Source organism: Stylophora pistillata, chromosome 1, assembly GCF_964205215.1.
Source record: "Stylophora pistillata chromosome 1, jaStyPist1.2, whole genome shotgun sequence".
Classification (NCBI taxonomy): Eukaryota; Metazoa; Cnidaria; class Anthozoa; order Scleractinia; family Pocilloporidae; genus Stylophora; species Stylophora pistillata.
The window spans coordinates 3,631,326-3,647,015 of NC_142519.1; the positions used below are offsets into that span (position 1 = coordinate 3,631,326).

General features: G+C 39.5%; 2 protein-coding genes across 2 annotated transcripts; both read left to right on the forward strand.

Annotated features, from left to right (window-relative positions):
* Positions 1–256: 256 nt before the first annotated feature.
* Positions 257–1,994, forward strand: LOC148740860 (uncharacterized). Its single transcript, XM_088731581.1, has 2 exons — positions 257–1,023; positions 1,241–1,994. The coding sequence occupies exons 1-2, from the start codon at positions 1,004–1,006 to the stop codon at positions 1,803–1,805; spliced, it is 585 nt and encodes a 194-aa protein (XP_088587707.1). The 5' UTR covers positions 257–1,003; the 3' UTR covers positions 1,806–1,994.
* Positions 1,995–2,400: 406 nt separating this feature from the next.
* On the forward strand, positions 2,401–4,762 carry LOC148740861 (uncharacterized). The gene is made up of 2 exons (XM_088758874.1): positions 2,401–2,500; positions 2,957–4,762. Exons 1-2 carry the CDS (start codon positions 2,401–2,403, stop codon positions 4,267–4,269), a joined length of 1,413 nt encoding a protein of 470 aa, XP_088615000.1. The 3' UTR covers positions 4,270–4,762.
* Positions 4,763–15,690: the final 10,928 nt, after the last annotated feature.

The window sequence follows — 15,690 nt, forward strand, 5'->3', positions numbered from 1 at the left end:
ATATGTAAATCTGCAATCGTTACTTCTCATGGAGTATTCTCCAAAGATGGACGGGATGTACTCCTCAAAGGCGTTAAAACATTATCCATTCCCTGCACGGTTACCAACGTTGCAATTTACAGCTGTGGCCGCTGCAAATTTGTTATCGGTTGTCATGGCGACCAGTATTTCATCGTGGACACGCATCCCATATCAAAAGAATTGGGGGATGAGGGTACTGGTCTTCTCAAAGTATACCCAGCCCAGGATTCGCACTCGGCAAGTCATCTCTGCTCCTGGGTATGGAAAAGGTTACTGCTAGGCGGTGTTCCAGATGACTCCACGCAGACATTTTTGGTTTCTCAGGGCACACAGGTTAGTGTTATTATGAGTGAATGACCGAACGAACGAACAAACAAACGAGTCAATGAGGTATTCATTGTGTAAAATCAGACTTACTTTACGATCGAAATCAGGAATAAAGTAGCTAGGATGGACAAAGTAGGAAGTTATTCATACAAAATATTCCTTTATAAAAGGGTACTGTAACGATAAAGCATGATTTCGAGAAAAATATACCTCCCACCAATAACGGTTCATGCCATTCCAATTTAATGCTTCATTTCCGATCGCCCGACCGACCCATTCTTTTTGGAAAAGTAAAAAACAAAAAATTTCCAGAATCACTTGAAAAGAAGCAAGTACTTTAATTTACAAGAACACGATGTTGTCTTATTAACACCAGTTGTCTAAAATTATCATCGATACTTCTTTTTTGTAGCCTTTTTACACATTTGATAGTCCTGTTAATATACATCTTTTACCATCTGATTATCTCTTGCAGACTAAACGTGAGATTTAATTTGCAAAAGTAAAGTGGAACGCAGACCCCTTCATATGTTCATTCTTTTTTCTTTTTTTTTTTTTTTTATAGCCTCACCGACCGACTTAACTTCACGAGAAGGCGATGGGAAACGAAACATTTTATTGGGATGGCCTTATCTCTGAAAACGTCACTACATAAATGATAACAATTATTAGGAAGTAAGGATGGAAAAGATACAAGTGCATTACAATATGGACATTTGACAATTGTGACGGCCTGGACGTTTTTCTAATAAATTCCAGTATTGCTTGCCGGGAAATGTACGACACCACTATCGATCGAGACAAAAGAGCAGAAACCGGAAGTAAAGGTAATATGAAGAATAAGTATTCTTTTCGCCAATCACTAAATATCTCTCCGAATTTTTTATTTCAGGCCGCATTCCAGTAGAGCCGAGGAAGACGACGTTGTTCACCCCATTGACTACCTTTACTCTATAAGGCGTGCCCTCGCGAGTTTGGATGGTTGCGTCCCAAATGAGTCAGGTGAGGAAGGAGAATACAATGGTGTGCCCCAGGAGAAAGAAGACAGGGAAGATGGTGTGCCCCCAGAGAAAGAGGACAGCGGAGACACTGTTACTGAAGTGGTCAATGAAGATAAGAGTGGTTCTGAAAAGGGAGAATTAAGAAACTTGTTAAACGAAAATCTACGAGCCGTAATCAGAAAGGGGACAAGTGCGAGTGGAAATCTTAGAGAAGGTGAAAGACGTGGCTTTCCGGGTCACCAAAGCTCTCAGCAAACTCACGACAGCAAAATGGTCATTTCTATTACCTCTGACGAAGATGATGCATCGCCGTCAAGAAACAAGCCAAGGAGGCTAAAAAAGGTATGTGTCCATGATTCAGTTTATCTACCGAATAGCATATCCTGTCTTGACTCACTTTCAAGTTTTAAGTGCTATCTTAAAGCATATTTTTTTAAACAGGCTTTTTATTTGTAATTATTCGCTATAAATTGTTATTGCTCAACGTATAATTTTATCAATCTTAATTACTTGTATTTACAGCCTATTTTGAAACATTTTATTTAATTGTAAAGCGCATTTGATCATGTACGTCATGGAAAATTGCGCTATATAAGTTTTAGTTATTATTATTATTAGTATTATTATCATTATTATTATTATCATTGTCGCAGAGAAATCCACTGAATGCTACATTCTAATCAGGCAACACAGGGCGAAAACCGTAATCTGTGAGCCATGGAGTAAAAAATAAATGTGCATTAACTAATCCTAAAAAGCTTTTCCGTTGTCTCTACGGTCCTCCTTCTAACAGGAACTCAAACTGCCACCTTGAAAGTCCGGGCAATATTCAGTGTGCCCGAGAGCACTGCCCTCTGCATCTTTCGCAGTACGTCTGTGCTTCTGCCTCCCACCAGCTCGCGCATCATGACATCCAGCTCCCGTGACCACCCCCCGAGGGCATCCATAATGATGTTATTATTATTATTATGACTATTATTATTATTATTAGTACTAGTAGTATTATTATTTATACCTATGGTGAACTTGACATCGGAGAAATCGTGAGGTGATGTTACCTCTTCCTTTTTACAAATTGCTCACCAAGTCGCGAAAAAGGACCCGTGAAGCTGCTTCTCTTTTAGAACATGATTATGATGAGTCCATGCCACGTAAGTGCCTATATCATCTTATGAACTCGTTCATAGACCTCACGTTGGACTCGCATGGGAAAAACACCCTCACAAACAGAGACAGAACCAACAACAACAACAACGCGTGGCATGGGGTGCAAAGACCATGACGAAAGTAAATTTTTCGATAGTTTGTTGCGCTTGAATAGTTTTTTTTTTCTTTCAGTCGGTGAAGTTAAACAGAAGAGCGCTCCCATTGCAGTTTCCCACTCTTGAACTTAAACCTGCATAGATTAAAAAAAACAACAACAACGCTCAAGGATTATGAGGTGCATCGCAGATTTTCCTTGAAGAAAGCCATGTTATTATAATTTCGTTATCCCCAATCTACGTTTTGAAGTGATACTCAGCGCCGTCTTAGTTTCCATATTTTATATCTACTGTGTTTTTTTTTTGGTCCACCAAATGTAAATGGTTGCCCTTTATTTCGTACAGGCAAGAGAGGTTTGAACATTTCGGAAATCTTAGAAGTGTGTGTTGGAGAGAAAGTACCATCCAGCCGGATTGGCCACACAATACCTCAAGCAGTGAGAGAAAATGTTGTCTTTGTGATTGACATAAAGAATTATGTAGACCATCGCGATTTGACTGCAGATGACAATGGCGTGTATAAGAAGTATTCATCCCCATGTGATATAGTCAGGGCTGTTTTTCGTGAAAATGGCGCTGTTGATAGCTTGAAAACAGCTCATGCAAAAGAGTGTAGTGTTAATGGGCAGGTTTACAAAGTGCGAAGGCAGAACAGTTGGCACCATACTTCAATAGAGTTTTGTCGAATAGTAGCCAAAGTGGAAACTGAGGGCGTGCTTGCAAGGTATGCTGTCGTGCAGTACAAAGCTCCACTGGATGCGAGTTCGCTATCCTTACAAGTGCACGGTAACTCCCACAAGAAAAGTGAGCCGTATTATCGTACCAAACCAAGTGTGGTACGGAAAGCGAAAGCCGCAGCTCAAGCAAGTGAGACACCAAAGCATATTATCAGCGCCATAGAAGAGGAAGCTGGTGGTGTTCTCAACGTGAGTTCACCAGTGGACATAATCCGTAATAGAGAGCAGGTATACAACGCTTGCCGAAATGTGGAAGGGCGGAAAAAAAGTCGGAACACTGGCCCGCCACGCCGACCAGATTTTGTCAAACTCATGAATTTAATACAGCATGATGACTTCCTTCGGGACGTCTCCTTTGGAGTGAAATCAAAGCGAGGAGATAAGTTTAAGGCCCCAAATACCTTTGCTATGACCGACAACCAGATGATGTGGATGAAGAGGTATTGCTCTGGCGAGAAGCCCAAAAGCCAAATTGGGATAGACATGACTTATAACATAGGTCCATTCTATGTTACAACTCTGACGTTTCCTCATCCAATGTTTGTCTACCAAAACAAGCCTAATATGCACCCAATAACTCTGGCTGCTATAGTGACAAGTGTCACCAAGGAGAGGGAAGATTACGAGTACCTTGCTTCGTCGTTATATCGCAAAGGCATCCGATCCCTGACGTATGGGACAGATGGAGAACTTACCCTCGAACGAAGATTCGAAAATGTGTTTCCCATCTCAAGCAGCTCAGATGTTACAACAGAAGCGAACAAAAACATCCACCTGAGGTGTTTTACCCATGTAGAAGCTGATCTAAAGGGTAAACTTCAGCAACTGAAAGTAGATTCGAAAGAGCAAAGAGCTATTTTTTCCCAAAATTCTTGGCGGAGAAAAAGACGGGAGACGCATCAAGGGTCTTGTGAATTGTGAGGATGGCGAATCTTTTGACGCGGCTTTGGCGTTATCGCGCCTACGTTGGCCTGCTGAATTTACCAAATGGATTTTTAGCGCAAACGGACGGATAAGACCACTGACTGATACGCTGAAAATGTGCATGATGAAACCTTTACGAGTGGCTGCTGGACTGGGTAATCCGCCTAAAAAATGGCACAACCAAGGTACTGAGGCTTTGCATCATGTCATGAAGGAAGAAGCACATGGGCAGTTGATAGATCAGGCTAAAATTCACGAGCATTTCAACCATCGAGTTGTTCAGCAGCAGAAGAGCGAATTTATAAAAGCAGTATACGGAATGGGCGAGTACCGTCTTGCAGCAGGATACGAGAATTTCAGTATCGACCCCCTAAGGTGGTCCCAGATGACGCGCGAACAAAGATCTGCGTATATAAAGAAAGTCCTAGGTTAAGGATTACTTGAAGACAAGAGTTCAGACGACATTGACTTAAAGAAGCTGTCTATTTCTCTTGAAGAAAGCGGTTTGCCAAAAATTTTAGCAGATATTTGGCGCAAAGCAGAAATAATTCTCGCACGATTCAAGGTCATTCCATTGGACAACGGGAACTTTTGTGTTACTGAAAGCGACAAAGCCTTTACCGTTGAAAATAAGAAAGGAAAATTCATCTGCAAAGATTGTGCTTCCTCTGTGGCAACTGGGGGAATATGCCAGCATTCCATCGCCGTGGCTGAAAGGCAAGGGAACTTAATGCAGCACATCCAAAATTATGCGCAGCAAAACGACCTGAAATCTAAGCTCGCTTTTAACAATGTCCCCAGAAGTGCTTGTGCAAAGTGTCGCCAGAAGAAGCCTCGCCGAGGTAATAACAACGTCGAGCAGGAGACAGTTGTTGAGGAAATAGATCCCAATTGGGTTCATGATCCCGATCTCGACTTTGCAAAACCATATCGCTTTACAGAATTCTACCACAACGACGAACCGTTCAATATTGTTTTTGTCAACGACTTCCCAAGTGCCAAAAGCTGTGAGGAGTGCAAGGTGAATTTTTCTCGGACCCTACCCATCGCACCATGGGATATACGTGTGATGCATAAAGAGCGCTACCTCTACCCGGTAAAAGATCCCGAGAACTCGGCAAAGGTTTTGAGATATACTCCCACTAGAAAGAAGACGGCGGCGAGGTTCTACTGTCCAAAGAAAGAGTGTCTGTTGCCACGGCATCCATACTTTTGGAAGGGACGGCTGAAAATTAAAACCGACGTGAAGGATAGGCTCCGCGATAGTCATAAAATGGAACTGCTGAAAGGTTTGAGACTCAAGGTATAAGCTGCTTCCACCTGTTATGGAGATCGCTTATAAAAGTGCTTTTCTAAAATAAAGTGCCTTCCAAATATTCACGCACGGCCAATTAGAGTTTGAAAAAGGTGGAACAAGAAAGAGACACCCTTAAATTTAGTTCTAAAACCTTGGAGAAGACTTTCGTACGTTTCTCATTCAGCCAGTTGCTGAAAATATTAAAGAAAAGCGGAAAAAAGAAAATAAAAACAATTGGAGAGAAATTGATAAGCTTGAACCTTCACGTTCTTTCCCAATCAGTAAGAAAAAAATGCGAGCTCTTGCATTTAGCCTCTCTTTTTAAGACGTTTAAAAGCGCGATAAATTTTGATATATGTGGAACTGAATTGGTTTGTTTCGCCGACGATGAATTTTGACAATACTCGAAAGGGATTTTTTAAAAATGTTGCAGAGAGGAGTGCCAAAGATTTTTTTCAGGTCTGATTTTCGCTATTGCATAAATAGCGCTCTCTACTGCGAGGATCGTGCATCATACGTACCAACTTATTGTGTTGTACTACAGGAGAAATAATTTCGTAAAGCCTTCCGAAGGTTGACGCGAGAAATGTAATCCCTGAGGATGACACTGCGTGTTATGTAAAATTTAGAGGCGACTTCCCTTGTTTAAGCTGACTGAGCTATATTGCAGATCATCTAAAAGTTGTCAGTGACAGTAAGTAACTGTCCCGAGAACAGTGGCGTTCTGTCAGGCAAAAGTGAAAGCAGCATTTCAGTGTAGATGCATTTAGTTTGTGTATAATTTGTTTTACTTGGAATGAATTCTCATTTACTTCTCTGGTAAAATCTTGTAGTTATAATGTACGTTGGATGACAGTTTTTGATAAAGAAAAGAAAAAGAAAGGATATAATGGGGTAGTAAGATAATTCATATTTTTTTATACTCATTTTTGCACCTATATATGTTGTTGATGTTGATTTGAACGGGGTACTTCTGACCTTTTGGCTCAAACTCTATGTTCAAAATTCATCTCTGCGTCGATTTTTATCTACGAAAAGGGTTATAGAATCGGAAGACATAAGTTACATATCGTTAGAGTCTTCAAAGAGCTCGTTTCGGAAATTACAGATTTACATATCTGTAATTTGCGAAACGGCGCACTTCTGACCTCTTGGCTCAAACTCTTTATTTACAAATCATCACTGCATCGATTTGTATCTACGAAAAGTGTTATAGAATCGGAAGAAATAAGTTACATATCGTTAGAGTCTTCAAAGAGCTCGTTTCGCAAAGTACAGATTTACATATCTGTAATTTTCGAATCGGCGCACTTCTGAACTTTTGGCTCAAACTCTTTATTTACAAATCATCGCTGCATCGAGTTGTATCTACGAATAGTGTTTAAGAATCGGAAGAAATCAGTTATATATCGCTAGGGTCTTCGAAGAGCTGGTTTCGCAAAATACAGTACGGGTTTACTCGTTTAGTTTGGTTTGGTTTGGTTTAGTTTGGTTTCGCAAAATACAGTAAGCCTTTGACATTGTAATGAAATTCAAAACAAAATTTTCAAAATATGATAAGAAACTTCCAATTTGGGTTGTGGTCTACGGAAGCAAGGGATATCACAATAGTTTACCTGAGGATGTTTGGGATAGATGGTATTCGTTTAAACCCGACGACAAAGAAATATGTCGATGATATCAAAACATCTTTACAAACAAAAATAAATGCAAGAGCAACTAAAACAGCGCTAACGAATGCGACAAAAAAGATTTGGTATCGAGGAAAATTAGCTCCTGACAATAGTTCTCAAGTAACGTTTTACTTACAACAATGGAGCATCAGATCATACAATTAATGTATCACAGAGTAATAATTCCGATTTTAAAGTTAATGGTTCCGATAACACAAAACTCGTAATCAAAAACGCTGGTTTGTATCTAATCATATTCGTTGACAGTATAAAATCCAAACATTTATCACATCTCAAGTTCGTATTGGACAAACCCTTCATGACCACAACAAATGGTGTAATGGTTCAATTACCCAACACACACAATTCTTATGTAACAAACACCACGACTGTCATGTTATATTTCCAAGCCAACACATCGCTAAGTATAGCGACAGATAGGAGTTCTGTTCTTCTCGACGGTTTGAATAATAGTAATTTAATGATAGTAAAACAAGATTGAACAAAATCAAAATTTTATATATTATTATGCGAACACATAAAATAAAATGAAACGAGATATTTTTGCATTCAATCACATTGACACTTCAATTGATGAAGCGACTCTCTCAGAGATAAAATCTCTTTTCAAATTTTGTCATAAGAGATGGCACCTCGGAGACCCAGGGGCTGTGGGTCGATTTCAAGTTAGGGCATGAAGAGCCCCTGGGGACATTGTCTTACAAGACTAGTTCCAAACGGTCACAGTCGTTTTGCCATCTGATTGGTGCCAGAAAATCTTTGTGTTTTTCTGCCCAATCAGAGTGAAGTGTGCTTTGGAGTCCTTTCGTGTGTTGTAACACGAACAAATACTAATAGCTCAGTTGCTCGCTATGTCTTGGGCCGTGCGACGGAGATTTGCGGAAGGTGAAAAGTTTCAGTCTCAGCACACAATATAAAAGAAATCGATCAGATTGTCCGCGAAAATCTTACTGGAAATTATACTGAATAGTTTCGCAGGTATCACTAGAGAACGTGTTTTAAAGTTTGTATACAACACGATGGTTGCAGTCATTGATATGTCGCTTTAAACGTTAACCGAGATTTAAGCTTACGTCTTTTCTAGATTTTTTGCATAATTTGCTGTGACTGAAACTTTGCCCATCTGTGAAGTTATTTCGTCGCACGGGCCACACAGGTATGTCGAGCAACGGGCGCTTTCGCCTACGTAGCTTTCTGCTTTCTGTGCGCGCCAAAATCTAATCTTCGCTTTGTAGTAAAGTCGTTCACAATACGGCTTAAGTTCGTGGACGACCTCCAGCAAGCGCTTAGAGAAAGCTTAGCTGTGTTTTCGGTTAGCTAATTAAAATCTGAACAAACGAGAACATCGTGGAAAGGAGAGATTTTTTCGGGCAGTTACCGAAGGGGTTTGGAAAGAGTTTAATCTTTCAAATGCTGCCTGAGTGTTGAACAGAAATTCTTGAGCTAAGAAGGCCACGGATTCTCTTCTAGTCCCTTGGTCATTGTCATTTCACCTCTTCTGTCGATTGTTGAAGACCAAGTTAAATACCTTTGATCAATGAGATACAATGAATATATGAGGTTCATATATTTTGAACTGCGGTATTAGATACGTATGATGCACGATCCTCGCAGTAGACAGCGCTATTTATTAAATAGCGAAGATCAGACCTGAAAAAAAAAAAAAAAAGTCAGGCCTGTACGGGACTCGAACCACTGACCTCTGCGATACTAGTGCAGCGCTCTACCAATTGAGCTAACAAGCCAACTGGGAGTGGGCTGTTAAGTTGATTCTTAATAAACCCGTGAAAGTGATAAATGAGATACAATGAACATATGAGGTTCATATATTTTGAACTGCGGTATTAGATACGTATGATGCACGATCCTCGCAGTAGACAGCGCCTTTTATACAATAGCGAAAATCAGACCTGAAAAAAATCCCCCTATTGATTTTTTTCAGGTCTGATTTTCGCTATTGCATAAATAGCGCTGTGGGAGGATCGTGCATCATACGTATACCTTTGATCATTGGGAATCGATCCGATGCTGCTTTCAATGGGGAAAACAAAACCAAAGACCAAGAAATAATGGGTGGAAAGGGCGGGTTTGCTTTATTGCAAATGTCAGCTTAATGGTACAGGGTCATCTACCCATATCTAAGAAGCAAAAGTTTCCACGCTTTGCTTTTCTCTTTTTTTCAAGCGAAGATGAGATTAGATTTTGGCACGCACAGAAAGTTGTGCAAGTACCAGTTGCTCGACATACCTGCGTGGCCCGTGCGACGAAATAACTTCACGGGATTGGAAAAGTTTCAGTCACAGCATATTATGCAAAAAATCTAGAAAAGATGTAAGCTTAAATCTCGGTTAACGTTTAAAGCGACATATCAATGACTGCAACCATCGGTAACTGCCCGAAAAAATCTCTCCTTTCCACGATGTTCTCGTTTGTTCAGATTTTAATTAGCTAACCGAAAACACAGCTAAGCTTTCTCTAAGCGCTTGCTGGAGGTCGTCCACGAACTTAAGCCGTATTGTGAACGACTTTACTACAAAGCGAAGATTAGATTTTGGCGCGCACAGAAAGCAGAAAGCTACGTAGGCGAAAGCGCCCGTTGCTCGACATACCTGTGTGGCCCGTGCGACGAAATAACTTCACAGATGGGCAAAGTTTCAGTCACAGCAAATTATGCAAAAAATCTAGAAAAGATGTAAGCTTAAATCTCGGTTAACGTTTAAAGCGACATATCAATGACTGCAACCATCGTGTTGTATACAAACCTCGCAAACTTTAAAACACGTTCTCTAGTGATACCTGCGAAACTATTCAGTATAATTTCCGGTCAACTATTCAGTATAATTTTCGCGGACAATCTGATTGATTTCTCTTACATTGTGTACTGAGACTGAAACTTTTCACCTCACGCAAATCTCCGTCGCACGGCCCAAGACATAGCGAGCAACTGAGCTATTAGTATTTGTTCGTGTTACAACACACGAAAGGACTCCAAAGCACACTTCACTCTGATTGGGCAGAAAAACACAAAGATTTTCTGGCACCAATCAGATGGCAGAACGACTGTGACCGTTTGGAACTAGTCTTGTAAGACAATGTCCCCAGGGGCTCTTCTGCCCTTAACTTGAAATCGACCCACAACCCCTGGGTCTCCGACGATGAAGAGATGGTGGTGTTACAGACAGACTTTTAGACGATTTAAACGGATGAATTTATCTTGCAAGCTGGGTAGTTCATCACACATTGCGGTTGGTACAATTGCAATCGTAGGTGGAATTACACTGAACCCACTAAAGTTATCGCTGGCGTGGGATTGTTATTGAAAAAATTTCGCGAAATTTTGAACCAAAGATTGAAATGTGTAAGTACGCTTACACAACATATCAAAAAGTATTGAGCAACTTGCGTTCTTACTTGCGAGGAAAAAATTTCGATCATGATTCGTTTGCAAAAGAGATAAAAATAATAGATGACGCTCATTGACCTTTGTCCAACTCTAAGTACCCATGTAGAGAAAGGGTATGAAGAAAAATTCAAGACGTAGTAGCGACATTTATTTCTTTTCTTAATAAAATACAGTAAAAACGATAACGCTGTTACTGACAAGTTTTTACAGATTTAACTGGTTTGAACCGGTTAAAAACCACCATTTTGCATGACTCAATAGCACGTGTTTTATCACCTGTGTCAGGTGATAAAACGTGAATGTGTATTAAATTTATTATTCTTCATCGTCGCTCTCTTCTACTGTGACTAATGCTTCTCTGGGTTTTAGGGGTTTGACATAAACATCATTCACTTTTATTTCAATAGAGACGCTTGCTTATGTAAATTGATTCGAAAATCAATGCTATTTTCACTTTGCAATATTGTTCGAGGTGAGATACAATGAAATATATGAAGTTCATATATTTTGTACTGCGGTATTAGATACATATGATGCACGATCCTCGCAGTAAATAGCGCTATTATCTAATACCGCAGTACAAAATATATGAACTTCATATATTTCAGTGTATCTCATTTATCACTTTCACGGGTTTATTACGAATCAACTTAACGGCCTGCTCCCAGTTGGCTTGTTAGCTCAATTGGTAGAGCGCTGCACTAGTATCGCAGAGGTCAGTGGTTCGAGTCCCGTACAGGCCTGATTATTTTCAGGTCTGATTTTCGCTATTGCTTAAATAGCGCTGTCTACTGCGAGGATCGTGCATCATATCTATTGTTCGAGGTAATCAAACGGATTGTCTTTTGAGTTATCTTTCGATCTGAAAAGCGAAAGGATCTTTTTTAACTTTTTGGAGTAAATAAGTTTGGCATATAGAATTGGAGATTTCGATTCTTTCTCATTCAGAATATTACACAAAGCTTCTGACAGATCAGCTTCATAATTCTCTGCGAGATATTCGTGACAGATATTTTGTAAACGTGTCAAACCATCATAAAAGCTTCGCTGTTCTGGTGTTGGTTCACCTTCATTTTCTCATGAACAAACAGGAAGAGAGTAACCTTCAATAGCATTGTTTTCACCATCCATTCTCTCTTGTACACCAAAGCTAAAGAGAAAAGGGGTTTCAATCACTAAAGGACCAGGTTTACCACTGATGTATTGTTTCACCTCGATTTTAATCCTTTCGTGATTATGTTGGTTAACCACTGCATCGTGGAAAATTATAGTTTCTTTGTTGAGCTTTTCAAGACTTGCAAGTTGCATGGTTTTATCTAGATTTTCATTTTCTTTAAGTCATTTTTTTATTACTCTTTTTGATAAGAGTTTTAGCTTTTACCTTAGCTTCCTAGCTTTCTTGCTTCTTTTAGCTTTTTAGCTTTTTTTAGCTCAGTTTATCTTAGCTCAGGTAGGGTAACCCTAGTGCCAGGGTTACCCTGGCAGGAGGGTTACCCTAACGCTCCCACATTTCTTCTTTTTTTCATCGACGTGTTTACAAGGCAGCTAGAGTTACCCTAGCACTAGGGTAACCCTAGCTGCCTTGTAAACGCTCTGCGGGGCATAACTCGCCCACCCGGGACAACTTTTTACTTGTTTCCAGACCCTTTGAACATTGATAACAATGCGTGCGGTTACCAAGCATAGGTAAGTTGTCCCGGGTGGTAAGGTAACCCTACCTGTGAAATTTTGCTTGTAAACCCGGATTATCTTTGACCCGCCTGCTAGGGTAACCCTAGCACAAGGGTTACCCTCCTTGCTTGTAAACAGGGCCTTAGCTCAGTTTATCTTAGCCTCCTTGCTTTTTTAGCTTTTTAGCTTTTTTAGCTTTTTAGCTTTTCAGCTTTTTAGCTTTTTGAGGTGAATAAAATGAAAAATAATAATAAATGGTGAAATTGAAAAATTTTGATACTCATGTCAATGAAAAACCTAAACGAAGATCGAATGATTTTTTGGACGAAGACTACAGAATTCTTCAGCAGGGGCGAGTGGGAGTGGAAAAACAAACACTGTTATAAATATGTTGAGACTGCCTTTGGCTGTTTATATATGATAAAATATATCTGTATACACCCAACCATAACCAAGATAAAATACGGGATTTAGAAGAGTTTATGAATTATATTTCACAGAAAGTCGGTTACAACATATTAGAATATATAGAGCCGGATGATATCATGAATACATCAGAGTATCCGATGGGAAATAGAAAGGATCTCGTCAATGCACCCTCAAATATACAATCGAAGATTGCAAACCATTTTACCGATGGGCGACATCACCAAAATTCACCGATCTATCTGACTCAGTCGTATTATGACACACCACAAAAAGTCAGGTTGAACTGCTCACATATGATACTTTACACTCCTCCAACAAAAAACCATTGTAATCTTATTGGTAAAGAAAACATGATCGACCCCAAACTATTTACAAAACTTGAACCATTTGAATTTTTATTTCCCGACAAAGAAAAGAAAATGGTTAAGAAAAATTTCAATGAAAAAATATAAACTACAATAATAAATTAAAATCGTATTGTGTGAAACAGAAAAAACAAACTGAATGTGTCACTGAACGGAAGTGAAAAATATGAACGAGCAAAGAAAGGTCGTTTGATGACAAAATGCATTTGCGCTGAATGTGGCGCTACCAAAGTAAGTTTTGTTAAAAACATAGATAGCAGTAAAAAAAAAAGCTCATAAATAAAAGACGGAGGAGCAAAATTTGATGTAGGAAACAGCCATTCACTTTGTGAAGCGGCTTTCAAAGGATTAGCAAACAGTGGGGTTTATCTTGCAAGACAAGTTGCTGTACAAGCTGTCAAATCCAATTATGCAAAGAACAAAATCAAGCAGACAGCAAGTAAATATCTTGACCAGGTTCTTGATAGTTTTACAAATGATTTGAGTAAAAAGTTAAGTGGAGGGAAAATAGCACCATTGATTATTCACAATGGTATCCAGGATCAGTTCGCGAGTAGCGAAACCAGAGTGATATCGCCGAGTGATTTCTTCAAAGGATTTTCGCCAAGTGTTTTCCACGGAGACTAGCAGAAACCTCACAACAAGACTGACTGAACACAGACGGGCGACGAGGAAAGGTGATGTCAGCAATCACTTTGCTGAACACCATCGACTTACCAACCACAACATTGACTGGGACTCTGCGCAATGCCTAACCTACAGCACTGACTATTTTCAACGACTGACTCCGGAAAGCTGGTTTACTAACTTAGAACAGACTCCCCTAAACAGATGTCAACAACTACCCGCTCCATACAAACGACTCATTCACGACATAAACATCCCAAACGACCGAAAAAGAACGACCTAAGTTTACCGACAGATCAAAACAGACCAATCACGACCGACTTACGTCACTTGAGTCTTACAGCCAATAACATCAAGGCAAAACCAACCAATCATTTCACACGAACTGGAATAAGAACATTCTACTGACAACAATCATTCACTTGACTCTGATGATGACTTCCGCACAGGTTGTCGAAACGTCATTCGCTACCACCGACAACAGTCCTTCTCAGGACTACACTCACCCGGACGATCAGACTACACCTTCACATGTTACCCCCGGGTTCAAACCATTTACTGCGAAATCGTACGTACGGAACTTACATAAAAAAAGCCACATCAAATAGCCGCCAAGCATATTAATTAAAGGTGAAGTAATGCTCAAAAATCTCCACTCATATTGTATGAATTCAGATGATCACATAACAAATGAATTATGGTTGTCTTGGTTGTAATGGGCGCTCACGAAAATCTCCTAACACTGAAAAAAAAGTTGTTTTTCTTTCAAATTCTGCGTTTTCTCTTGGAATGCCTGGGGGGTATCGACTTTAAACCAATAAAGGCTCAATATCGTAGATTCTAGAGGACTTGTCTATCACAAAGGCGATAGACAGAGGAACGTGAGTGGGCTATGCCTCAATAACAAGTAAAAAAAGACTGTTTTTATCTTAGATATTGAATAAGATATTGAGAGAAACACAGCTGGCCTAGTTGTTTACGATCATCTTACGCACAGAGAGCTTTCCCCCGCACAAATCGCTCCTCGGCGTACACGCGCATCTTCCTGTCTAGTCCATCGGACACTAATTTACAAATTGGACGATAGCAGCATTTTACAATTTGATAAGAAACAGGCAGTGTAAACGTAATGTTTCATCTTGTTAAACTGTTGGCTCAACAGGAACTTTACACGCCAACCGTCATTTTCCTCATATTATATCTGCTGACTCATTTTCTATCAATAAAAATGTGGTTTCGTATGACGTTTCATTTTTGGCTCAGTAAAGTGCGCATAATTTGCTATCGGAACTCGTTTTGTATGACAACCAAATAATGATTAATTCCACTACCTTCCAATGAGTGGTACGTTAACAAGTCTCACGGTGAAACCTAAGGTAAGTTTATGCAGTTTTTACACAATTTTGTTTTTAAAAGATGATTTCTTTTGCACTTTTTTAGCCAAACAATGTGACGTTTAAATAAATAAAGGCAAAAAAATGAGAAAAATGTTATTTCGATCGTGGTTTTGTGAGCAGTGAAGGCAACAAAGTTAATTTGTCAAAAGGATGTGGAGCAACAATTTATCATTAAACAAAATCGTTTAATACAATACCTCATGCGATGCATAATATCACAATTGTTTTGAGACAACTGATGAGATCATCTTTTGCACTTGAATTTTGGTGACAAGCGTTGGTGGCCATTTTTTCCCTTGACGTCTTGAATTTTTGCTTTTGAGACAACTGATGAGATCATCTTTTGCACTTGAATTTTGGTGACAAGCGTTGGTGGCCATTTTTTCCCTCGACGTCTTGAATTTTTGCTGTTTATTCGTAATTGTTTCTTTAATCAACGATGAACAGAGACTAAAATGGGGCTAAAAAATTTGAGCCAACCATGGATTTGTATACCTTTATCACGAGCTAATGTAAAATAGTTGTACGAAATATA